Raw genomic sequence first — 27,315 nt, forward strand, 5'->3', positions numbered from 1 at the left:
ATGCCAGATGAGTGAACTGTCCAAAAAATGCTGTCAGACCCCAGAGGGTTAACCACTGAATCTGAAACATGACGGTAGATGTGTGAAACAACGTGGAATAAGTCTCTTTGCCAAAAGGTATTCCATGTGACGTCAGTGACCCTATGGCCTTGGCAGAGGTTTGCGCTGTCTGAGTGCTTCTAGTTAATAAATTTGCAAAAGAAAAAAAGCTTTTTTCAGGTTGTCATTATGGGGTGTTGTGTGTAGAATGTTGAGGGGAAAAAATGAGTTCCTCCATTTTGGAATAAGGCTGTGACAAAATGTGGAAAAAGTTAAGCGCTGTGAAAACTTTCTGGGTCGACTGTACATACTTCTACAAATTGTAAAGTTTTATATTTGTTAAGACTTATTTACGTCCACAGTCACCGCTGACTCACACACTCATCTTCAACCACTTATCTAAGATTGAGTTGCAGGGGGGTGGAGCCTATCCCAGCAGTCATAGAGTGTGAGGCGGGTTCACCCTGGACAGGACGCCAGTCTGTCACAGGGTCACATACAAACAAACACATTCACACCTACAGACAATTTAAACTTTCCAGTCCATCTAACTTGCATGTCTTTGGATGTGGGAGGAAGCCGGAGCACCCGGAGGGAACCCAATCACACAGAGAGAACATGCAAACTCCACACAGAAAGGCCACAGGTGGGAATTGATCCCATGACCTTCTCACTGTGTGGCAACAGTGCTAAACACTAAGCCCCTGTGCTGCCTGTCACCTCTGACTCTATTTACATATTTGACTAAATGTTGTTTCATTTTTTTAATTCTTTTTTTGTTGCTGTTGAATTTTTAAATCTTTGGTTCATGAAGGAAAATGAAAATCAAATTGTTTCTGTTTTGAAATAACCCTGAAGGTGCGTCTGTTTCTTGTCAACTTGTCAAACATTCCTTTTTTCATTTTGCAGCTTTGTGTGAAATGAAACGTCAAAATCCAAACTGTCAACATAAAATGTCACGGTTAAGACGACCAACAACAGAGTTCAAGAAAATGAAAAGTTCAACAGTTTAATCAAAATAACTTCCAGAAAAGTCTTTTAAAAAGAATGAAAGATTCTGAGTAGCGAAGCGTAAAATAAGAATCTGAGGGGCGCTTCAACTTTAAATTAAGTCTTAAATGTTGCCTTTTATCATTTTATTTCAGTTTGTGGGAAATGTTTCATTATTTTGAGATGATTCTTACCCTGTAATACATGTTCATGTTTTTATCTAAAAGAAAAATAAACCAAGGTAATTTAAATCCCACCCTATAATCTAGATTACCAATCTGAAATTTGTCACATCCCATCAGTTCTGTCAATGATGCCGAGTCTTCGGTGGCCAAGGCTTTAATCCCGACTCTGGTTAACTCTGTGCCCTTTGTTGCCTGAGTGCCTTTGAGCAATACAGAGTGATCCTGAACCAACAGGCTTGTTTTCTTTTTGTTGTTTATGTCTTTGGATAAGTGAGGAAGATCGTAACCTTCGTCATCTTCAGGCGTTAGACGGATCCGCTGCAGCTCAAAACTATCTTCAAAATTTCTAATTAACTGATCTGGTGTCAGATTGTAGAAGGAAAAAACAATGTTTAGTTTACTGACAAAGACGCCTGGAGCAGATCCGAGGATCCGATCTGAGGATCAGTACAGCACCGGTTCATCTGCTGTTCTCAGATATTTGGCACAGTTTTGACTCGCAAGAATCCACAGACAAAAAAGGCAAAGTAAATATCATGAAATTAGACCAAAAGGGGAAAAAAGTGTCTAAATGACAGAAGATGAAGTTTTTGTAAATGTTCAGAATCGGTCCGTTGATTTCGGCAGCGATGTGGAAACGTAAATATACTGGAATTACGTTGCATGCGTTTTATGCGTTAATTTACCAGGAACAAAAGAAAGATTAATAACAGTACTTTTGAAAATAAAATAATTTGAATAAATAATTTGAATAAAACTTTCTAAGTTAGACTGTTAATGTAATAAATGAATAAATAAGTGTAAATTTGTGGTTGCTTCACTGCAGGACTCCACAGCTCGTATGGTGGACACGCTGCACCGCTGGACCCTGAGCTGAGGGGGGCGCTGTCCCCAGACTGCCACATGACACCCGTTTTTGATGAGTGCTCCTTCCAAAGCCCACTGTACCACAGCCCCACCCACGACCCCCAGGGCTCCATCTACAGGACAGCCACAGGTACTGCACCCCAGTGTCCGAGTTCATAATGGTACAGTCCGTTACAGGCGTTCATAAGCGACACGACTTCCTCAGGTATGGGGACCCTCCCTCGGACCACAAGCCATTGCGGCATGCTGCCGTACCAAAAAAGCAGCAGCTACGGGCTGAGCTCCGCGGCTCTGTACATGGACTCCTACCGGGTGTCCGGCGAGCCCGTTTACTCCCACCGCCACTCTGGGCTCATGGAGCGGGCAGGAACACGCACGCCGTCCATCGAGAGCATCCACAAAGACCCCAGGTAATCATTCAGGAATGGGCGACGGTTTCATTGCACGGTTGTATTTGCAGGATTACAACCTCTGTGTGGGGAAACATCCACTCCTCTTAAACACAGACAGAAAACTTAGACTCATTCACAGAAATCATTTCTCCGTGTTTCCTCTCAGGGAGTTTGCCTGGCGTGACCCTGAGCTGCCGGAGGTCATCCACATGCTGCAGCATCACTTCCCCTCCGTCCAGGCCAACGCTGCCGCCTACCTGCAGCACCTGTGTTACGGAGACAACAGGGTGAAGGTGGAGGTAAGAGGACGGCCAGCTGTCACAGAGAACCGTGCCTGTCCTTTCTGAGAACTTTATTACAAACTATAGCTGTTACTGAAATTCTGTTGTACCCGCATTAATGGTAAATGCCCACCAGGAGTAGATATTGCTCCATTTTAAGAACCTTGGGACACGATAACGAGCAAGTTGTTTATAGTAGTAGATGTCTGTTATAATATGGCTTGTTGTGTGGTTAATTATACTAACGTCATCTAGGAAGTCTGCGCTCCATTATTTCCGTCAAGTGGAACTTCGGTGTTATTTTACTTTTGTGTGGTAATGTGTTAGCACTGGTAGTAGCTATCACTACTTTGATAACGCTAGGTCCAAGTATTTCATGATTACTGAGGAAATAAGTGAGTCGCAATTTTTAATAACCGCCAGCCAGTCCTTAAAAACATGCCAACCGAGACAGCCTGTTAGCTGTTATCTTGGTAGCTCTGAGATGGAGGGGGTGTGTTCAGGCTTCATTGTTGCCCAAGCTCCACCTCTTTATCCATTTATGGATTAGCCAGGATGAAAGAAGAGAAAACATCTGGGTAACGTTTGTTCCTTATATGCCGCCTGTGGGTCTGAAGCAGTGATTATGAATTATACTGATGTGTTCAAATGTTTGTTTTTAATGTGAAAACATCAGTTAGGACGTTCAGGATGCAGAAACCTCAGATCCTCAAAGCAGCTATTGAACATTCCAAAGTTCCATGTTTTTAATTTTGTGTAAACTTTTTGTTCCGTAGCAGGAACTGACAGGAACGGACTGGAATTTGAGCCGTACCGTGACCTTGAAGCCGTGATTTTGAACTTGCAGGTGTGCCACCTGGGTGGGATCCAGCACCTGGTGGACCTTCTCGATCACAAGATGGCCGAGGTGCAGAAGAGCGCGTGTGGAGCTCTGAGGAACCTCGTGTACAGCAAAGCCACTGACAACAACAAGGTGGCGCTGAGGAACTGTGGTGGGGTGCCAGCTCTGCTGCGCCTCCTCAGGAAGACCACCGATAATGAAGTCCGTGAACTCGTCACCGGTACGTAGGCGGGGCTTCAGGATGCTTTTATGTGTCTCATCCACAAAACACACAATCAGTGGGTAAAAAAACAGGAATAGCACTCAGTGTGAATCCCGTCCGTGACAGGATCTCCATCTGGATCTGATCAAACTACATTTGTAGCAGTTAATCATTCAAAACGTGTGTAAACTAAATCCAGTTTAAACCAGTTTGCATTTGATTCAGTGCTGGATTTAAAAAAACAGTTAAAATGGGTAAAAAACAGTTTAGATCCAGTTTGAAGCCCTTTAAATCAACCTGAGCCAGATTACTGTTTGACTAAACCAGTTTGTTGATTCGTTCAGTACTGGTCAAAAACAGTTGAAGCTGATAATCTGTGGTTTGATCTGATTTCACTCCAAACTGTTTTAATGTGTAAGGTTTTAAAACGGTTTGAACTTGGGCCATTTCTTATTAATCAGATGAAATCCAGTTTCAAGGAGTTTCTTTTGTTTCACTGCAGGTCAAAACCAGATGGTTTTTTTGTTTGTTTTGTTTGTTTGTTTTTACTGGTTTCAATCCAGTTTTAAACACTTTTAAACAGACTGTTTTTCCTGTATTACAGATTAAAATAATTTAAACTGAACTGTTTCTTATTTGTTGGCTGTAATCCAGTTGAAATGATTTTACTGTTAGTTATGTGTTCTTCATGAAGGCATAACTAACGGTATGAACAGGTAATCGCTGGGGGGTGTTCTGCTTTTGGTCCTGTTTTAAACATTTTAACTCGACTGACTTTGCTGTAGAGCACGATAAAATAATTTAAACAATGACTTTCTTATTAATCAGAGGAAATCCAATTTCAAGAAGGTTCGTTCCAGTTCTTTGCTAATCAAAACCAGATTAAACAGGTAACAGCTGTTTCCAAACTGGTTTAGATCCTGTTTTAAGCGCTTTTAAACAGGCTGTTTTTACTGTATTACAGGTTAAAGTAATTATTTCTGATGAGTCAAATCCAATTTCAAAGAGGTTTCTTTTCTCTCTCATCCATTCAGTGCTGGCCAAAAACCAGATTAAACAGGTAACAGCAGTTTTGAAACTGGTTTAGATCCTGTTTTAAGCACTTTTAAACAGGCTGTTTTTACTGTATTACACGTTAAAATAATTGTTTCTGATGAGTCAAATCTAATTTCAGAGAGGTTTCTTTTCTCTCTCATCCATTCAGTGCTGGTCAAAAACCAGATTAAACAGGTAACAGCAGTTTCTAAACTGGTTTAGATCCTGTTTTAAGCACTTTTAAACAGGCTGTTTTTACTGTATTACACGTTAAAATAATTGTTTCTGATGAGTCAAATCTAATTTCAGAGAGGTTTCTTTTCTCTCTCATCCATTCAGTGCTGGTCAAAAACCAGATTAAACAGGTAACAGCAGTTTCTAAACTGGTTTAGATCCTGTTTTAAGCACTTTTAAACAAAATGTTTTTGTTGTATTACAGGTTAAAACTATTTGAATTTAAACTGTTTCTTCCATTGTTGAGGAGGTTTTTTTTTTTTGTCAGTTCAGTGCTGGTCAAAACCAGATTAAACAGGTAACAGCAGTTTCTAAACTGGTTTAGATCCTGTTTTAAGCACTTTTAAACAGGCTGTTTTTACTGTATTACAGGTTAAAATAATTGTTTCTGATGAGTCAAATCCAATTTCAAAGAGGTTTCTTTTCTCTCTCATCCATTCAGTGCTGGCCAAAAACCAGATTAAACAGGTAACAGCAGTTTCTAAACTGGTTTAGATCCTGTTTTAAGCACTTTTAAACAAAATGTTTTTGTTGTATTACAGGAAGTTTTTTTTTTGTCAGTTCAGTGCTGGTCAAAACCAGATTAAACAGGTAACAGCAGTTTTGAAACTGGTTTAGATCCTGTTTTAAGCACTTTTAAACAGGCTGTTTTTACTGTATTACAGGTTAAAATAATTGTTTCTGATGAGTCAAATCCAATTTCAAAGAGGTTTCTTTTCTCTCTCATCCATTCAGTGCTGGTCAAAAACCAGATTAAACAGGTAACAGCAGTTTCTAAACTGGTTTAGATCCTGTTTTAAGCACTTTTAAACAAAATGTTTTTGTTGTATTACAGGTTAAAACTATTTGAATTTAGACTGTTTCTTCCATTGTTGAGGAGGTTTTTTTGTCAGTTCAGTGCTGGTCAAAACCAGATTAAACAGGTAACAGCAGTTTCTAAACTGGTTTAGATCCTGTTTTAAGCACTTTTAAACAAAATGTTTTTGTTGTATTACAGGTTAAAACTATTTGAATTTAGACTGTTTCTTCCATTGTTGAGGAGGGGTTTTTTTTGTCAGTTCAGTGCTGGTCAAAACCAGATTAAATGGTTGACAGCAGTTTATAAAGTAGTTTACATCCTGTTTTAAGCACTTTTCCAACAGGTTAATTTAAATGTTCGCTGTTTCTGATGAATCCAGTTTATTATGGGGCTTCTGTTTCAATCTCACTCATCTATACCAAACTGTATGAAGTTCCCAAACTTGTTGAACTAAATAATTTGTGTTGAAGCAGGGGATTTGATCACTGCACCCGCTGTTTGTCTCTTGGTTGTGCATTTATCAGCTCAGGGGCGTCTGTATTCCGTACCGTGATGAATTAATGTGAATGCAGCATCCACATGGGGGGAGAATGCAGGATGTGACAGGATGAAATGATGCGTGAGCGGCTGGTTTCATCTGCTGTGTGTGGGAGGTGAGAGCGGCGGCGGCGGCTCAGACTATTGACAGAACAGATCTCAGCACAGATGGTTTCAGGATACCACCGACGGCTCCGCAGCCACAGCGCACATACTGTTTAACGTCAGGAGAAAGCAAAGTGCTAAACTGCTTTGATTCTCGACAGAGAAACATAGAAAAGACGGTTATAAATAAATTACAGCAAACCTTAACGGTTCTGGCTGCCGGGCGGCAGGATGTGAAGTTTTCTTTCTGTGTTATGTTTTATTGTGTTCTCAGCTGCATCACCCCGAGATCTGAGGAAGGACAAGGACATGTTCTTGTCTGTTAGTTGCCAGGATTCCTGGAATCTTCAATTTTGAGGCAGATTTGCTTAAATACAAATGCTGTTTTTATCAGCATCGCTGAATGCAGAGCAGGTCTATGAATTTCATGTCTGTGCGTCTGTGTCCGTGGTGTCGATGTGTACGGGAAGTCTTGATAAAGACTTCATGGTGAAGTTTAATACACAAAGTCACCTCATAAATACGCTGGACCCTGGCCGAGTCTCGGAAACCTAGTACTTGCGATATCTTGAAAAAGACTTTGTGTGTGAAGGTGAAATTTGGGACACAAGAAAACTTTAATAAGATGTCTGTTAAGTTTGCTGTTGGGCATGTTTCAATACTAAATGTGGTCACCAGGGGGCCCAGTCTCTGAGATCGACAGTCATGTTTGCTATCATGCCACAAGGATGAGCAGGTTCATGATGAAACTTGCTCCTGTAGATTATACCTTTTACAAAACCTCCAAGTTTAAGGTTGGGCATGTTTCAGTTTTATTTGTGGCCACAAGGGGGCAGAGTCTCTGAAACCTAGTACTTGCGATATCTTGACAAAGACTTTGTGTGTGAAGGTGAAACTTGGGACACAAGATGACCTCAATAAGATGCCTGACATGTTTGTTGTTGGGCATGTTTCAATACTAATTGTGGCCACCAGGGGGCCCAGTCTCTGAAATTGACATTCATGTATGCTATAATGCCACAAGGACAAGCAGGTTCATGATGAAACTTGCTCCTGTAGCTTATACCTTTCACAAAACCTTTGTGAAACTTTGAGGTTGGGTGTGTTTCAGTTCTATTCGTGGCCACATGCGGGCTGACTTTGTGAAACCTCGTGTGTGGAATATCTTGATGAAGACTTTTTGCATCACAGTGAAACTTGGTATACAAGGTCACCTCAGTGAAACTTCAAACTTCTGGCATTTCGATGCTAAATGCAGCCACCAGAGGGCTGAGTCTTTGAAACCTCGTGGACAGGATGTCCAGACAAAGATTTCATATATCAAGGTGAACCTTGACACACAAGCTCATGTCACTGAGACCTCAGAAAGTTTGAAATTGAGTGTGTTTAGATTCTAATTGTGGCCACCAGGGGGTAGAATCTCTGAAACCGAGCGCGTGTAATAATGCTGCAAGGAGTTAGCGGTTTGTGATTAAACTTGGTACAGTAGATAATACTTTTATAAGACCTTCTATAAGTTTGAGGATGAACATGTGTCATTTCTAATTGTGACCATCTGAGGTTGATTCTGTGACACTTTGTGTGTTGATATTTTGAAAAAGACTTTGTGTATCGTAGTAAAACGTGGTACACAAGGTCATCTCACTGAGACCTTGGACACATGTACCCGAGGAAAACCGTACTAGTACAATTAATTGTAATGGAACTTGGTGAAAAACTAAGTTTACAGATTACATTTCTAGATTCTGGCAGATTTTTAATGTGTTTTTTAAAAAACAATAGAAAATACTTCCAATCCAGTAACTGAGTTCTGACACGTAACTGTGTGATTTTGATGGGTTTTTTGTATCTGTTCTGTAGGCGTGCTGTGGAACCTCTCCTCATGTGACGCAGTGAAGATGACCATCATCCGTGATGCTCTGACCACACTGACCAACACGGTTGTCATCCCCCACTCGGGCTGGAGCAGTGTCTCGCACCGCGATGAGCACAAGATCAAGTTTCAGTCCTCGTTGCTGCTGCGCAACACCACCGGCTGTCTGAGGTAAGGAATTAAATGCACCCCTGAACTTAGACACTGGACAGGAAGCCACTACAGGTGTCCACAATCCAACAAATCACTGTAACAACCTGTTAACCACTGAGCTCTTTACAGCCAGGTGGAAAGAAGATTATGTCACCATCTAGTGGGCAATGTGAGCATTTCTGTACATTGCATACTTGAAACCCAAAATTCAGTAAAAAATGCCCTTTAGAAATGTCAGAAATGCGTGGTTTTTCAGCAGGCAGATCTTTGACCTCCCAGTATTAATGTATAAAAATTTAGATTTTGAGAGTTTTACAGTTCTTGTTTTTTAGGACACAGAAGGTTTTGCTGGACGGACAGAGACCAATTTCTCTTGACAAGCACAACTTACAGTTGTGAAGAAGTTAAAGTCAGTTCATATAATTTAAGTTGTTTTACCATGTGGTTTCAAGCTGCTTTAAACCAGGTCAACACAAGATAACATTGTTTTGATTGTTTAAGCATGTTTGAGTCATTTAAAAAGGTTTAAATCAGATTGTCTGGAATAGAACTGGTTACACCAGTTAAAAAGCACATTACTTCATTTTAGTCATTTTTTTTCCAGTTTGTAGTGTTTCTCCTTATGTTATAGCTGATTAATACTGGTTTGCTTAATTTTTTAAAAGTATATTTGAAATGTTTTTGTTTTATTTTGCAAAAGCACATGGAACCAATATATCCTTGATGTAGAAATGAAAACCTGATTATTTTGCTGTAATATATAACATTTTAAAACATATTTGAGGTGTTAAAAAAGCATTTTAAATCATTTTATCCTTGTTGATGAAATGTTTGGATTGTTATAGCTTAAAGCAATAAACACAGCATTTTAAAACCACTCAAAACCAGTTTGTTATTAATAAAAAGGCACTGTGAAAATGCTTATATATGATAAATCATTTCAAACTATCAATAGATTTTCAGGTGTTGATTTCAGTCTTCACTCGACCTGTTTTAACTGACTCACCATGTGTTTATTCACTCAGGCGGCGGCTGTAGATTAATGGTATAGAAATGCATTGTGGGAGTTCTGTGCTGTCCATGAGCAGCCAATGGCTTCTGATTGGACGATCGACTGCATCCTTTTACTGTATCCGGGCAGTTTTAAAGCCACCCTGTGGGCAATTCAACACACTGCAGCTCAGTGAATTAATGTGTGTGTGTGTGTGTGTGTGTGTGTGTGTGTGTGTGTGTGTGTGTGTGTGTGTGTGTGTGTGTGAGAGGAACCTGAGCTCGGCGGGGGAGGATGCGAGGAGTCAGCTGCGATGCTGTGAGGGTCTGGTGGACTCGCTGCTCCACGTCCTCAAAGCCTGCGTCAACACGTCCGACTATGACAGCAAGGTGCTGTGGCAACACGTGCACACACTGCGTGCATGCATGTTTGCACACACATGCACACATGATAAAACCACAGCTGTGTCTGTTTGTTTTAAGCATTATTTATTAGCACAATTTGTGGGCGGTCACATTGAAAAATGTGACTTTATAACTCGTCCAGCAGAGGGGGCGGGGCTTCGAGTTTGGTGATGGTTACTTCTTGCCAGATCTGATGGAGCCATTGTGTTGTCACTTCAGAGTTAAGCTAGCAAAAATGTACTTAAAAAAAAATCTAACATCTCTCAAACACACATAAAACACATTATTATTATTATTATTATTATTATTATTATTAAGACTAATATCTTAATTTTCGAGCTGGCTACATCCTAACTAGCCAACCCTGCTGTCATTTTGAGCCATTGTAGCTGATCTAGGCTAGCTAGTTCAGCCGCAACCTGAATAATAAATTAAACACTGTAAAATGAGGGTCCATTATAAACTCTTGTCTTTGAGACAAGAGTTTATAATGGACTTTATAATGTGCACTTTGGTCAGGCCAGATTTGGTATGTTTTAATCACAAGACACAGCTAGCTAGCTTAGTCGCTGCCGTTCGTAAGTGTCTGTGAATTTGTGGGTCAAAGTTAAACAACGTTAAAGTTAACGTGAAAAGCTTGTGCAGAATATTTGAGCAAACATTGCGAGAATCATCACAGTTACAAAATTGCACCAATTTACATTTAAATGTTAAATTTGCGAAGAAATTTTAAAACCAAGATTATGTGTGCTCTGACTCTTGCTAGAAAAAAAAAGACAGTTGAGATTTTAATGCCAATTCCTTGTTTTTGGTTAACTTTGGTGCAGCAGATCAACACAAATGAAACTGTGTTGTTTTGGTATTATTCCATGTACCTGCTCAACACTGCCACCTGCTGGGTGATGGAAATTAACAGCAGTTATAACTGAATTTTCATGTTGTTTTTCTGGGTTTGTTTCAAGAAATATTCTTGCCAAATGCACACTGGAAATTAGGAGTAGGTATGGCTTAAGGTCCATGTAAAATGGGCTTGGTTGTCTATTATTTCCTCCATTTTTACATCCTTTGTCCTAGGCCACCTCTGCTTGTCTAAAATAGGCAATGATCATTTTTTTTGTTTGGCTAATCTGCCAACTGCACAGCTTTTCTGGATTCTGCATTCTTCTAATATTCTAATCTTCTAATATTCAACTACTGTTGGTACACTGGGAGGCTTGAGTCAATCCCAGAATGCATTGCAGTATGGCGTGCACAAGGAGCTCATCTTGGACAAGATAGCAATCTATCATGAGGTTACTCTGTTGGAACCACCACCACGCCTCCGTCAGCACCAATTAATTAGTTGTGTTTAGAATTGCATTTGTCTCCTTCAGATCGTGGAGAACAGCGTCTGCACCCTGAGGAACCTCTCGTACCGCCTAGAGGTGGAGATGCCATCTTCTCGTCTCCTCGGCAACCAGGAGCTGGACAACTTGCTGGGTTTCTCCTCTCCAGCCAAGGAGCTGGACTACCTCTGCTGGGGCAAGAGGAGGCGCGATAGAAAGAGGAGCAGCTGGCCAGAAGGGAAGGTGCGAACCTGGGAGGATTAAAAAGTCTGTCCACTAGGGGGCAGATGAGACCTGGCAGCGAGAACATTTTGTGTTTGATGTAGATGAAATCTCGAGCAGGAATCCAGACCTGTCAGCAGTCATCATATCTTCTGTGATAGGTGTCCCTAAAAAGTTTTTCCTAAAACTTGTTTTTAACCCTACAATGTTTTTTGGAAAGCCACCTGAGCAACCTGAACTAAAGTCTAAAGATTGGCTGTTAAATCATAAACTCATATACTGTATTTTCTTTCTTTTTTTTTTTAAGTGGGACGGCATTGGACCAATCCCCGGTTTCTCTCAGTCTCTGAGGGGGGCGGAGCTGCTGTGGCATCCAATGGTGGTGAAGCCTTACCTCAACCTGCTTGCGGAGAGTTCCAACCCCGCTACACTGGAGGGCGCTGCCGGGTCATTACAAAACCTCTCCGCTGGCAATTGGAAGGTACCGCTCCCTGTCAGGGTCAGCATTGATCCTGGTCCTGGTAACACTCTAACCTGGTACAACCAAATGCACAGACAGGTAGTCGAGTCTAAACCAGGTCCCACACTAGCCGTTGTCCTGGTCCCAGATGATGCAGATTATTTCTACCATGAATTCAGAGATTGTTAACAAGTTCTATACATCTTTATCTGAGAAAATAAACATCTTAATTTGGCCTCAGTATGCATAATTTGTTTTTCATTACAAAGGAAAAAGTGTCAGTATTCCATGTATATTGGTGATGCTCAGTACCTCGTTTACGAGATGAGGAAAACAGGTTTGGTAGTAATGGGACCAAGCCAGCAGGTAAATTTTATTTTTGGAATAAGTTGCAACATTATTTTTTTAATTTGAGAAACTTCACCAGCTGGTGTCACTGATTGAAGGGCAGGAATTCATTGGCGAAAACCTGCGAACTGTTCTACACGACTTTCCTGCCAAGAAAGTCATCTGTTTGAACAGGTTGTACCTTTTTGTGCGCCACTGTGTTCCAGTTCTCTGCGTACATCCGAGCCGCGGTGCGGAAAGAGAAAGGTCTGCCCATCCTGGTGGAGCTGCTGAGGATGGACAACGACCGAGTGGTGTGCTCCGTCTCCACCGCTCTCCGTAATATGGCGCTGGACAGCCGGAACAAGGAGCTGATAGGTACCCAGACTTTTTATTTGTTCTTTTTTTGGCTGACGGGACGGGACGGGTGGTGTCTGATGCATTTCTTTTTCAGTCCGTCCTGTTCCAGCAGTCTTGGTGACTAAGTATTGAGCTACTTTTTTGTAGAATTTCTCCTTTTTGATAGAAAAACATCACATTTCTGATTAAAATATATATTTTTAATGCGGAAAAGTAACATTTTGTTGAACTGAATTTTCTTTGGGTATAATTTGTATATAGCGGGACTCAGAGCAGAGCTGCTGTCTTGTAAAATGAGTTGATTAACCAAGTAAAACAGAATGTTTTTTTTTTCACTCTTGCCTATAAAATTTCACTGCAGTTCTTATTTTTAAAGCTACAGCAGGGAGGACTTATGCTGTGTTTACCCATAACGATGGCAAGTCACGAATGCCAAGAAGTACACATTCTTGGCCGCTGATCACGAATGTGATGATTTGAGGCAGAGGCGTCAGGTGTCCTCAGGAACTGCTGCAACCTGTTACCCACGCGTTACAATAAATGCCACATTTTGCAGGCAGATTATCCGGAACCATTACGCACGGTCAAGAATAATGTTCCGCGCTGTTGTGCGTAACAGCACATCGTTTTGTCACGTTGTGAATGAGGCGAATTGTCTCCACACACACACACCCCCATATTCATCCTACCATCAGCTGCTGAACAATTCAGATCACTCCAGTTTGCTCCTCTAAATCTATAATAATCCACAGCAGAACATTGTGATTGCATGCTTAGTTGGGCTCTGTGCCATGGAGTGGCGCACAGAAAGAAGGAGGAGATGGAGAGAGCCAGATGTGTGGCTCCACGTGGTCTCGTCTCACTCGTTTTCCCAAACATCAGGCACATGCAGCAGGTGGAACACCTGCAGGAGCGCGCTGAGGAGCACTGGAACGAGACTTTTAGCCGACTTGGCGTCACTGTCCTTTAGCATACTGCAGCAATGAAACTGAATGTGGTGCAGCAGGGTTTAATTGCGCACACGTCAGAGAAGAATGCTGTCACGCTCTGTTAAAGATCACCACTAATCAAAACGGATCAACACGCTCAGTTGCGACCTTCATGACATGAGGCGAAATGAGGGTGGTGTGTGACATTTGTGGAAGATTTTTTGACAGCCAAAAACATGCTCCATGAAAATCACGAATATCACACACTATTAAGTATCTATTCAGATGCGTTAAGTCATGTTAAGAATGTCAGGAATGTGCCAAGAATGATGCAAATATGACATTCGTAACACGTCCTGCCTATGTGTAAATGCAGCATTAGTGCCGTTTATTAATGGAATATAGAGTTCATATCTGTTTGTTGGTGTATACGTTCTTGCAACATTGGATCTATGTGTTTTCATGAGTTTGGAATGAGGCCTTCATATTTACTTGGGAGCGGGCCCCCTCATGGAGGCCACCATGTTGCACCACCAAGTTGTAGCCCAAAAGGGACATATTTACTCCACCTTTTGGATTCTGCATCATAGCTGCAAGACTGAAGGGAAAAAAAAGAGGAACCAGTAGTTGCTCTGCTATGTTGCTCCCACATACACTGTCTACTAGTTGCTAATTCAGGCTAATAAGTTTGAGAACCCTCGTTTTTGCTAAATGGATGATTGCTTATCACAAGAGAAGTCAAGCGAGCGTGAATCACCATCGCCAAAGCAGAAAAAACATGAAGGGAAACAAAATCCTGACCAATGAGGGCAAAATGCAATCTCTAACCTCACCACAAGATGGCAGTAGATCCTACACACTGTAGCTTTAAGGTCATTCTCAGTTCAAAGGGTCAGAAACTTTAAGTCTTTATGGGTTTTCTGTCGCCTCCCACAGGAAAATACGCCATGCGGGATCTAGTGAACCGGCTTCCCGGCGGCAGTCCATCAGTGCTGTCGGATGACACTGTGGCATCGGTCTGCTGTACACTGCACGAGGTCACCAGCCGCAATATGGAGAACGCCAAAGCTTTAGCTGACAGCGGCGGCGTCGAGAAGCTGGTGGACATAAGCAAAGGACGCGGGAAAGGGTGCGAGAATCACTGTAGATCTGCAGGAACTCTTGCTAACTCACATTCGCTGTGTAACACACAAATTCTGTTGCTTCTTCTTTTCAGTCTATCATTAAAATCCTGTTTCATCCACTATTACGCATTGTAGAAGTTAAACATGCTTGAATTCCATTTTCCTGGCTGCCACTCAAACAAGGAATTAGCAAAGCACTTTTTCTTTAATATCTAGCATCACGATTAAAAGATTACAAAAAAATAGCATTACTATCTGCCTAAAGTTAGCTGATGACCACATCTTAGCAAATTACATTATTTAGTCATTAATAAACCTAAATAATAATAATGTTTTAGAGTCAGCTACATGCTAACTAGCTAAGCTAGCTGTCCTGGTGAGCCTTTGTAGTGACTGCGCTACCAAGCTAGCTTGCTTGATCCATACTCAGATTATAAGTTAATCGTTCATTAAAGGGACCATTTATTCTATTGTGTCTTGTTTTATCAAATTTTGTTATGTGACAACAAGCTAATTACAAAGACCAATTCAGCAGCTATTAAAATTATCACGTGAACAGATTTGGCCTCAATGCCAAAATTCAAACAAATAACATATAAATTAATTGAAATTTGTTTTAAAAACTTAGACTCCGAAATGCTAACTTGGCAGATGATACTTTTTGTGTAATGTTCCGATTTGGAAAGCTTTGGAATTCTTTCAAATGTTTCTGGCCTTTACAGTCTGTGCTTTAATCATGATGTGCTGCTTTTCCAGGTATTCGATGAAGGTGGTGAAGGCCGCGGCTCAGGTGTTGAACACGCTGTGGCAGTACAGAGAGCTGAGGAGCCTCTACAAACAGGTCAGAACCCGCAGAACTGCTCAAGATCAACTAAGTCTGTTCTTAGCTCGAGGCTGCTCAGCTTTCAAATAAACAAGAGTTCAAATAATCCAAGAGTTACAAAACAGCCTTCTATAAGGTGGCCAAGAGAGGCCACGGCACCAAATTAAGATATGAGCAAATGCAGACAACACAAATACAACCCTGGCAATAATTATGGAATCACCGGCCTCAGAGGATGTTCATTCAGTTGTTTAATTTTGTAGAAAAAAAGCAGATCACAGACATGACACAAAACTAAAGTCATTTCAAATGGCAACTTTCTGGCTTTAAGAAACACTATAAGAAATCAGGAAAAATAATTGTGGCAGTCAGTAACGGTTACCTTTTTAGACCAAGCAGAGGAAAAAAATATGGACTCACTCAATTCTGAGGAATAAATTATGGAATCACCCTGTAAATTTTCATCCCCAAAACTAACACCTGCATCAAATCAGATCTGCTCGTTAGTCTGCATCTAAAAAGGAGTGATCACACCTTGGAGAGCTGTTGCACCAAGTGGACTGACATGAATCATGGCTCCAACACGAGAGATGTCAATTGAAACAAAGGAGAGGATTATCAAACTCTTAAAAGAGGGTAAATCATCACGCAGTGTTGCAAAAGATGTTGGTTGTTCACAGTCAGCTGTGTCTAAACTCTGGACCAAATACAAACAACATGCGAAGGTTGTTAAAGGCAAACATACTGGTAGACCAAGGACGACATCAAAGCGTCAAGACAGAAAACTTAAAGCAATATGTCTCAAAAATCGAAAATGCACAACAAAACAAATGAGGAGCGAATGGGAGGAAACTGGAGTCAACGTCTGTGACCGAACTGTAAGAAACCGCCTAAAGGAAATTGGATTTACATACAGAAAAGCTAAACGAAAGCCATCATTAACACCTAAACAGAAACAAACAAGGTTACAATGGGCTAAGGAAAAGCATTTGTGGACTGTGGATGACTGGATGAAAGTCATATTTAGTGATGAATCTCGAATCTGCATTGGGCAAGGTGATGATGCTGGAACTTTTGTTTGGTGCCGTTCCAATGAGATTCATAAAGATGACTGCCTGAAGAGAACATGTAAATTTCCAGTCATTGATGATATGGGGCTGCATGTCGGGTAAAGGCACTGGGGAGATGGCTGTCATTACATCATCAATAAATGCACAAGTTTACGTTGATATTTTGGACACTTTTCTTATCCCATCAATTGAAAGGATGTTTGGGGATGATGAAATCATTTTTCAAGATGATAATGCATCTTGCCATAGAGCAAAAACTGTGAAAACATTCCTTGCAAAAAGACACATAGGGTCAATGTCATGGCCTGCAAATAGTCCGGATCTTAATCCAATTGAAAATCTTTGGTGGAAGTTGAAGAAAATGGTCCATGACAAGGCTCCAACCTGCAAAGCTGATCTGGCAACAGCAATCAGAGAAAGTTGGAGCCAGACTGATGAAGAGTACTGTTTGTCACTCATTAAGTCCGTGCCTCAGAGACTGCAAGCTGTTATAAAAGCCAGAGGTGGTGGAACAAAATACTAGTGATGTGTTGGAGCGTTCTTTTGTTTTTCATGATTCCATAATTTTTTCCTCAGAATTGAGTGATTCCATATTTTTTTCCTCTGCTTGGTCTAAAAAAGTAACTGTTACTGACTGCCACAATTTTTTTTCCTGATTTCTTATAGTGTTTCTTAAAGCCAGAAAGTTGCCATTTGAAATTACTTTAGTTTTGTGTCATGTCTGTGATCTGCTTTTTTCCTACAAAATTAAACAACTGAATGAACATCCTCAGAGGCCGGTGATTCCATAATTTTTGCCAGGGGTTGTAGAAACTAGAGCACCGTGCTACTAGAGCGCAAACCTCCGCCAAGTTTCCAATTCTACAAAATTTTACTGTGGAAAAAATTTCAAGGTCAAAGTCCTGTTAGAAGTGGCTTTTCATAAGCTAAATTAGATGTGATCAAATGTCAGGAGGATGTATTTAGTTTATGTACTTTAATAAAAGTTTTTTGTTTTTTTTCGATTTCTTTTTTTTTTTTCCTCAGATCATTTTCACAGAACATTGGTTATTGTTGCTTTGTCATTGCATTTTTGCACTTGGCATATGAGAGTGGTTGGGGCATGTTTGATTAAGATATAAAATATACATGAAATGGTGTTTTCAATGTTAAATTGAGCACAAAATCTGTAATCCAGATCAGATTTAGATAGTTTTTCAGTAGATAAAAGATACCGTCCTACATAATGTTGTCAAATATGAAAGAAATTTGATCTTTTTTGAGTTATAAAGATAGGGATTTTCCAGGATTTTTCCTGACTTTGCCGTTTGACCTTGAAAATTAAATCAGTACTTTCCTATCAGGATATTCAGTAAAAATATAACGATATATGAAAAATTGTGGGCTCCAGGCTGTTCACAAACAGACAGACAAATCCCTATATTTAACATTGAATTAAATTTTCAAAAAGTCATAACTCTGTCAAAAAACATGGCATTTCCTTCATATTTGAGAGTGTTATGTAGGATGTATCCTTTATTGACTGATAAAGTTTGATCCGGATCTGATCCAGATTGTGGATTTTGTGGACATTTGAATTTAATATTGAAAAGCCCATTTTGTTATATATTTTGCATTATACTGTATATCAATCAAAAGTGCCTCAGTCACTCTCATTTTTCTGTTCTGGATTTACCTACACCACCAAAATTGGATGGAGGGTCCAATTTTATGCCTGTTCATTTTCCAGTTATCAGTCGGATACAAAGTGCCAAAAAAATAGAGATAACCAATGTTCGATGAACATTTTTTTGAAAAAAAATTCACAAACCTAAAAAAAAAAAAAAGAAAAAAAACCTGACAATGCCACAAAAAAACTTGAAATCAAGTGCATGAACTAAATGCATCCTCCTGACATTTGATCACATCTAATTACTGTATGTCTGCCAAGGATGTAATAAAATCAGTGTTTATTTGTCTGTCTGTCTGTTAGCAGGATTATATCAAAACTACTGCATGGATTTTGATGACATTTGCACCACAGATCAATATTATGCGATGGAAGACTCCATTAAATTTTGGGGGTGATCTGGATCTGCATCCGGATTCTGGATCAAGATTTCACTTTATATAGGCTTTGAAGGATTACGTTAGAACTACTTCATGGATTCTCACCAAATTTGCACCACAGACACATATTGGGGCATGGAAGATTCCACTGAATTTTGGAGGTTATCCCCATCCAGATTGGTGAATGTCAGAAATCTCTGATTGCTCTTGTTTTTCTGCATTCCGCTGCAAGCAGTTGCTTTTAATTTTCACACACGCACAAACGGAGATGGTGGTGGAAGACATCAAGAGCAATACTCTTTTCACTCATGGTAATGACAACATGACACCTAACTAAACTGACTAAACCAATTGAACTACATAAACATAATAAATCACTAATACGAACAACACTGTTAAATGAACATGAACCACAATAACAACATTTAAAACCCCAAACTCCCATGATGCATTGCAGGACAACATCCATTGCTGCCTGGTTAACTAAAATGGGTATTTTGTCTGAAAATATTGGTCCTATCAACTTTCTGTTTTTGCAGCATTCATCCTTGACCAAAAATACGTAAGCATACCAATCAGCAAATGTCAGCTCTCCCCGGTTTCTGTGTGATCGAAGCCATACACACGCACAGGCCACTTGTCTATTATAATATAGATGAGTGCCACCATGCTCTGATTTAAAGTCTTCCTATTTTAAATAAAAAGTCAAAAATAACATGAATGTTACATTTTATTTATACATTAAGCGCCCCAAATGAGTAAGATGAAGTGTGCAGGAGACCTAAATGGAGGACCGTGTGAGGTGAATTGGGGCGGGGTGGGGTGGGGGTGTTTCAGGCAGAAAAAGGAAGTCACATCATAAATGTAAACCAGTGCGGAGAGCGTTTGTGGTCACTGTGATCTTTGTGCAGGACGGATGGAACTACACCCATTTCATCACGCCCGTCTCCACACTGGAGCGAGACCGCTACCGATCCCAGCCAACGTTGCCCACCAGCCCGCTGCAGATGTCCCCTGTCATCCAATCAGGTGACAGATCAGCACCATCAAAGTGAAAATCATCCGATATTTGTGGATCATTTACAACATAGTGTTGTTGTGCATTAGAGTCATCTGATCACATTTCTGTGACATTTGGAATCTTTTTTCTGCCTTTTCACTCGATCGGTTTGCTTTGATTCAGGTGGCAGTGCCACGTCGTCTCCAGCGATGCTCGGGATAAGAAGACACAGCTCCAACTACCAGAGGGCGCAGTCATCTATGCAACTCGAGACGTATTACGGAGACAACAGTTTACACAAACGGCAACACACAGGTTACTACTGACTGTTCATTCACGTGGCGTCCCTCAGGGATCAGTGTGTGGGCCTCTGTACTTTAACAGTAACAATGTGTATAGCGGATATAAAAACAGGTCATTTAGTGTTTATTGTCCCACATGTTACCATATATTTTCTCTGTGTCAAAGATGTTGGGTGTGTGGATGTTGAACTCCGAGTGTCTCTACTGCTAACAGTCTTGTTTTTTTCATTCCAGGGTCTCAGAAGAAAACTCCTTATTTTATTGGTACATATTCCTCACAGTCAGGAGATGATTTGAGAAGAGCCCAGGTAAGAAAACTCATCTGGTTCCAAACATTTAATAATATTTAATAATAACCAGTTCTTATTTGAAGACACAAAAGGACATCAGTGGTAAAATAGTCTTTCGCTGGGTTATTAAAAATGTAAAACCACAAAGAAAAAAAAAAATCAGTTTAGAGTTTTTCTTCAAGTCCAGCAAATAAAAAAAATCTTAAAATGGTGAGTGTCAGTTAACATTTGTTACCAAATGTTAAAATTACTTTGTCCTTTGGGCCAAGGTCCATAGGACGAGTAACATTCAGCCTTCTGTATGGCCCAGTGTCTGATTTTATTTTATTTTTTGAAAAGCATTTCATGAATTTTTCTGAAATTTGGTATAGACAGTCCTTGGGGTGACTGTCTCTTCATGATTAGTTGCATTTTCTGATTGAATCCCTGTGCCCCCCCCCCCCCACGATGGGCCAAAAATACTATTTTTTATACTATTCGAATTATCATAGAAAATTTGTCCAGTACTGTTTCTCCAATTTTGTATGAAGATTCTTTGGGAGTGTTTCTGTGGAGGCTCTCAGTTGTCCAGGTGGTTTCCATAGTAGAGAAGCTTGAATCTTCGACTGGACTGGGTTGCTTGACGTGAGGACATTTCACTTCAAATCGCAGAGTGAACTCTCTTTGTCCCAGAAAACAAAGAGACCAGATAGACAGGAGACGGAGACAAGAAGAAGAGTGTCTCTCCCTTATTTAGCAGGAGTAGGGGAAAAACTACAGAGGATCTTCAGACAGCACAAAATCCCAGTTTCCCTTTAAACGGGTTAACACCTTGAAACAGAAATTAGTTCACCCTAAGGACAGGATCCCTAGTTACAAACAGAGCAATGTAGTGTATTCTAGCAGATGTCAGGAAAACTGTAATGAACACTACATAGGTGAGACTAAGCAACCTTTACACAAAAGGCTATACCAGCACCGCAGAGAGGTCGCCAGTGGACCTCAGTCTGCAGTTCATCTCCACCTGAAAGACACTAACCACACGTTTGAAGACAAGGAAGTTAAAATATTAGCCAGAGAGAAGAAATGGTTTGAGAGAAGTGTCAAGGAAGCATTCTATGTGAAACAGTTGAAATCCAGCCTTAACCGGGGAGGAGGTCTCAGACACGCTTTGTCCCCTGTTTACAATGGGGTACTCGGGTCAAAGCAGTTTCAGTCTTTTGTTCATGGTAATGAGTCATTCACGTCATCAGGAGAGTCGTCAAGGGAGCCATCAGGAGAGGCGTCCGTCCCATCATTAGGAGGGACAGCTGCCCTGTCATTAGGAGGGTGCTAACTAGAGCACAATAGGTGCTAATTAGAGCTATTGTTTAGTCACTGGCCTGTAGCAGTCAGCCTCTCGGTAGGAGGGGTCTGGTTAGGTTAAAAACTCCAGCTTTTGTTGGCTTCTGTTTTATTCTTCTCTATAAGAGTCAAGACAGAAGTCAGACCACCAGAGCAAGAATTTTAGCTGAGGAAGCTTCTGCGATTTGGAGCGAAACGTCCTCACGTCAAGCAACCCAGTCCAGTCGAAGATTCAAGCTTCTCTACTATTCTTTGGGAGACTGCCTACAGGCAAGAATGTCAGTCTCCCTGAGTCGCCCTGAGTGCCCCCCCCCCCCCCAATAGGGCCCCCCAAAAGTGCCAAAATGACATTTTGTACACTTCTCAATTTATTGCCGAAAAACTGCTTGGTAATGTTTTCTATAATTCTGAATATAGATTTCTTGAATTAATGTCAGTGTACACAACGATTTTCATTGTCTTTGAACCATTCTAAAGGCCCCCCCCCAAAAGGAAAAACAGTTTCAGATGAAATACTACTTTTCCCATATTTAGTCAGTATTTCCACTTTTGTTGTCCAATGGATGTCGGGTCGCTTGACCTCTTTTTTTTTTTTAATGCGTCACTGTTCCCTCTCAGCATCCAGAGCCATTCTACGGCGAACCCGACAGGAAAAACTACAACAGCTACCGAATGTACCTGTCGTCCCCTCAAGGATATGGCGAGGAGCACTACGAGGACGAGCCGGTCAACCTGACCCCGCCCTCCCCGGATGCCTACACCACCCATTCACTACGATTCAAAGCCAACACCAATTACGTGGATTTCTACTCCACCACCAGGAGGCCTTCAAACAGGGCGAACAAGTTCACCGGTTCCCCCGACTCCTGGGTGTAGAAAACAGTCCGTGTGTGTGTTTGCCCGCCCGCCCGCCTTTTCTGTGGCTCTTCATGTGTCGTGTGAACGGCTGAGTGTGCATGTGAATGTCTGTGTTAAAAACATCTGGCCCGGGCTCAGTTCACAAGACAACTTCTGAAGTTCAGCCGCCATCACACTCCTGTAGAAAAATGGCCAAACCCAACTTTTTTTTATTGGTTTTTATTTGGAGACACGTGAAATCGAAGCCAGTGGGCCAAAACTAAGTGCAGGTCTGCTGGCCTGAAGTTACAGCATAAAACATATTATATGGTCAGTCTGGTTTGGTTTAATGTGGTTCTGGAGCTGGAAAATGTCTCTGGTGTCTGGTCTGCATGTCACTGCATCCGGGTCCTCAGCCTTTGAGATCCAGAGACACCTGGAAGATGTGATGGAGTCATGAGGTCACTGGACAGATTTGGATGTTCACCGGTGATCTAAGGTCATGACTGCTTGTCTTTGGTACCAGGAACCTTTGGAGGATCCTTAGTACTGCTGGAATGGCTTTGTGTCATGCAAGTGGTATTTCAGGAAGGCTCAGATGAAGAGGACCACTTGCATTGTGAGGGACAGTGTTTCTCCGGACTTGATCCAGCACGCAGGTACCTCAGTGTTGAGGACCCCAGCAGCTGGAGGAGGTCAGGGACACGCCCACGTTTCACCTGGCTGCAGCAGATAGATGGTTACTTTAGAGAAGCAGATATATACCGGTTGTCTGCCTGGGTGGTTGCCATCCAGGACCCAAGTCAGTCCCACACCTAACCTGAAGAAAAAATGACAGCAGGCCAGTCCATGAAGGTTGTGGTGCATCGTGAGCGCATCCTCTAATGCAGGGGTGGCCAAGTTCAGTCCTTGAGAGCCACCTTCCTGACACTCTTAGTTGTCTCCCTGCTCCAACACACCTGAATCCAATGAAAGACTCGTTAGCAGATGTTTAATGAGCCTTTCATTGGTTTCAGGTGTGGAGCAGGGAGACAACTAAGAGTGTCAGGAAGGTGGCTCTCGAGGACCGAACTTGGCCACACCTGCTCTAAGGATTAATTCCTGCATATTAAACCCGACCGTGTTTCCTTCAGTCTGCTTCAGATCAGGTCCAGAATGACAGACACTGAAGACCTTTTAGTGAGTACGTTCAGAACTGGGCCAGGTGCTTTGTCTTTTTGAAAATGCAGAATAAAGCAGAATATACAACTGAGCACCTGCAGCAGGGTGATGTTTAGGTGGAGTACACGGTGTGCACAGGGTGAGACGTTGCCTAAATATTAGGGACGAGTGCCTGATCCGATGAGGAACTGTGGTTTTATTTTTGAGGATTTTAGAGACTAGTGGTCCAGGAATGGAGGTGTAGCAGTAGACAACATGATTCCCCCCCTCACGCAAAACAGGAACTAAGCCTGCAGCTGGGACTGGTACCTGCCAGCTGGGCCATCCTGTCTGGAGTCTATCCTTCCTGAATATTACACACAAAAAAACTAAAAAAATCTTAAAGTCTGAAAAATGTAATAGAAGAATAATTTGAAGTCAGATATTCCTCTTGTGTGGACAGCAACAGAAATTCATTGGTTTAATTATTTGGACACAATGTCTTCATAATTCAGTTTGCAGAGGCAGAAATCCTTGGGTTTTTTTTTTAAAGTCAAAACTGACTCATTTGACAAATTATGAGGCAAAAAGTTGAATGTTCCATCGTATCTCGTTCTTTGAGAGCTGTGTCAAAACATCTCTAGTTTGAGGAGAAATCTCTTTCATTACGCCTTTTGTTCCCTCCTCAAACTTTTACATCCTTCGTCACTTTTTTTTTTTTAGTCAGTTTTATATTTATCTGCGTTGTTGTGGGGCGTGGCCTCAGACAAGGTCTACAGAGGCGTCTGTGATGACGGCGGCTCAAACTGTCATCTTTATTTTCTCGCCCGAGTGCTCATTTCAGTCATCAGATGTTTTATTTTTAATTAATATTTTTGCACTTTGTGTGCAGTGTGTTGGCTTTGTCAATGTTTTTCACCAACATCGTCTTAAATGCAAGAGGAAAAAAGAACTTTTGAAGAAGCCACCACACCTGGCTCGAATATTTATTCACGGCACTTTTGTTTTTTTTCTGAAAGTGGAAGTCTCGTTGCGTAACTCTTCCTGTGTGACCGACAAGTCGCCCGACAAATGATGGTCTTATTATTTGACCCCGATGTAGCGACTGGACGCTCGCCTCCTCACTTCAGACTCAGAGAGCCGCGGTTTTGTCTGTAACCGCGGCGTCTCCATCTGTTGGCCTAATGTGCAGTTATATCAAAGTATGTGAAATATGTGGAAAAAAAATGAAATAACGTGAAATTCTTTGTACAAATACAACATCCTGTTACACTGTTGTACTCAGTATTATAGAACTTTATATGTGACTGTGTGACGATGACTTTTCTATTATTTATTGATTATTTTTTATTAATTCACTTGTGATCTGACCGAATTACGCCATTTGTCATTTTTGTCTGAAACTGATCATGTGCAATGTTCCGGAAGGGAAAAACTTCATGTGAATAGGGATTAAAGATTATATGACCACAACGGCTCGTTTCTTTCTCCACAAATCAAACAAGTCAGATTTCTGTCGATGGGTCTTTATTGACGTTAGATTCAGATGAAGAATACGGCAGCCGAAACAAACACACAAACAGAAGGATCGCTCGCACACGTCCACCGGGTGGTGAGGTCGGGTCACGGTGTACGCAAACACAGCATGGCGTCCCTGAGCATGCCTTTATGACAAACGTCACGCGGTTACGTTCACTCGCTCGTCTGAAATAATCCCAACAAAAACGCTCAACTCCGACACGTCCCAGCTTTGTTCTTTTTCTGCTGTGATGTGACACAAATATGGAATCAGATTAATGCAAAACAACTGCATGCAGATGAAAACAGCGTGCAAACAAAAAAAAGAATGTTTTATGTGCACTAACTGATTTTGTTCAACATGTTAGGGCCCTGTCCCACTGGTGAGAGGATTAATTGCGCATGAATTGAGTATACAAATTACAGGCGTTCGTTGTTGTCCGCAACAAAAATGGTCAAAAATGACAAATGTCCCAGTATGAATTATGGATATATTAATAATATATAGCGAATATATGATGAACAATCATGGATATATAACGCATGTAGTGAGGAAACTGATCCGACACATTGAGATTATGACGGCAGTATTACGGGTGTATTATGACTTGGACAAGTTGATCACAGAGTTGTTCATGTGTCATGCGAGGGTTAACTGTTCATGAGTTTGGGGAGTGGGAGGGGGGAAGCCGCTCAGGGTGTGAGACTTTTTTTTTTTTCTTTTTTTTTTTTTTGAGAGTGTCACAGAATACAGACTTCAGCGTGAGTTGTGGCTAAACAGCAACTCTTCCTTTTGTTGGTGTTAAATAAAAGTCCTGGATTGCAGCAGCTACGTCTTTGTGGATCTACACAGCCGGACGGGCACTGGCTGGCAGGTATGTCACTTTCTGCCACATATAGTACTTTCGGTTTACGTGACGTGTTTGTTATGCATTCACAGATTGTCCGCAAATCACCTGCAAAGCAGATGTAATAAAAATGCTTTATTCATGGCCAAATTGTATATATTCACTACAACATATTTTAGTTTGTGATGTGGACATGATGGGCACGATATATATCTGTTTTACACACTGTCCCAGTCCACTGTCAAGCCGCAAATCCCCATCAGTTGCGGATATCAGCGGTTAACGGCAGATATACGGCGCATAGAGTGAGTATATATTGTGTATGAATTGAGTATATATGGAGTATGTAAGGTGGATATTATCCGCATCCAGATTTTTTGAACAGCTCAAAAATCCTGGCTGCAAACATGCGTGCCTTTGCGGGTGATCACAGGCGTGTTCGGATGACGGCCAACTCATACAGGCATGTTACACGGATATTGCGGATGCTTGGCGAATATGGGCCAATTTTATGCGCAATCCATACGCAAATCCTCCTTAACGCCAGTGGGACAGGGCCCTTAACTATTAAACATTTGTGGGAAGCAAAGATACATCGCTCGTATCTGAGGCTTTCACGCATTCAGTAATTGTTTTGCTAATATGGCCACTATGACATTTGCAACCAGCAACACGATCTCTACCTAAAATTTGTTGACTCTGTCTGTGGCGAGGAAGATTGTCGCTGGATCGACTCCCAGACAGGATGGTGTACACGCCAGGGTCATTCTATAGACGCCTGCGCGTGGGTTCGTTTAACATAGGACGCCAACAAAACATAGTCCTTGTCAGATCCTTAACCTGGTTGGATTGCTGGGAAATCCCAGACAATCGGGGTCTGAGGACCTGCCACTGGGTTGGACTTCTTGTTTCACCAGAGCCCCGTTAGCTGTCTCATGTTCGTGGTTACCATAGCGGCCACGGGATACACAAGGTCCCCACTGTATTTCAGGCAATGCCCACCTGATCCGTTACATCATCGACTCCAGATGATATCCAACTGGGAATTCTGAAGCCTCATGAAGGCTGCCATCATTTGCCTATTTTTAATTTTCCGTATGCATGTGATTAAGATGTTTTACAGAAGGTAGACTGGTTCCACGGTGGAACAACATGAAAGGAGTCCTACTGCACACAGTACTAAAACTTCCTTACGATTTCACATCATATCAAAGTGTAAGCTGACTGAAGGACGGCAGCATGTTATCCTGTTTATTGACTTACAGATCGTTGCAAATATGGCAGCAATTCCCAAGAAACAAGTATCCAGTTCTTGCAATGTTGCCAGATCTGCAAATGTTTTGTCCCATTTAATGCATCTGCTGAAAACACGTTTTCGGTCAATGAGGTTTTTGTTCATTTGTCGCGGTCTGACTTGAGCTATCAGCTGTTTTCATCTAC

General features: G+C 41.4%; 1 protein-coding gene across 2 annotated transcripts in view; it reads left to right on the top strand.

Annotated features, from left to right (window-relative positions):
- Window positions 1–22,544, top strand: part of LOC117517834 (plakophilin-4-like) — a 92,520-nt gene extending 69,976 nt beyond the window's left edge. The window contains exons 8-22 of one of the 2 annotated variants that reach the window (XM_034178970.1): window positions 2,041–2,211; window positions 2,287–2,491; window positions 2,640–2,772; window positions 3,602–3,815; window positions 8,368–8,551; window positions 9,796–9,913; window positions 11,302–11,496; window positions 11,783–11,956; window positions 12,490–12,640; window positions 14,488–14,680; window positions 15,432–15,516; window positions 19,529–19,646; window positions 19,801–19,932; window positions 20,154–20,227; window positions 22,151–22,543. In XM_034178970.1, coding sequence (XP_034034861.1) covers window positions 2,041–2,211; window positions 2,287–2,491; window positions 2,640–2,772; window positions 3,602–3,815; window positions 8,368–8,551; window positions 9,796–9,913; window positions 11,302–11,496; window positions 11,783–11,956; window positions 12,490–12,640; window positions 14,488–14,680; window positions 15,432–15,516; window positions 19,529–19,646; window positions 19,801–19,932; window positions 20,154–20,227; window positions 22,151–22,408 — 2,405 coding nt within the window. In that variant the 3' untranslated portion in view covers window positions 22,409–22,543. Of the gene's footprint in view, window positions 1–2,040; window positions 2,212–2,286; window positions 2,492–2,639; window positions 2,773–3,601; window positions 3,816–8,367; window positions 8,552–9,795; window positions 9,914–11,301; window positions 11,497–11,782; window positions 11,957–12,489; window positions 12,641–14,487; window positions 14,681–15,431; window positions 15,517–19,528; window positions 19,647–19,800; window positions 19,933–20,153; window positions 20,228–22,150 lie in introns of both variants that reach the window. The other variant, XM_034178977.1, reaches the window with a different exon arrangement.
- Window positions 22,545–27,315: the final 4,771 nt, after the last annotated feature.

This window comes from Thalassophryne amazonica, chromosome 1 (assembly GCF_902500255.1).
Source record: "Thalassophryne amazonica chromosome 1, fThaAma1.1, whole genome shotgun sequence".
Taxonomy (NCBI): Eukaryota; Metazoa; Chordata; class Actinopteri; order Batrachoidiformes; family Batrachoididae; genus Thalassophryne; species Thalassophryne amazonica.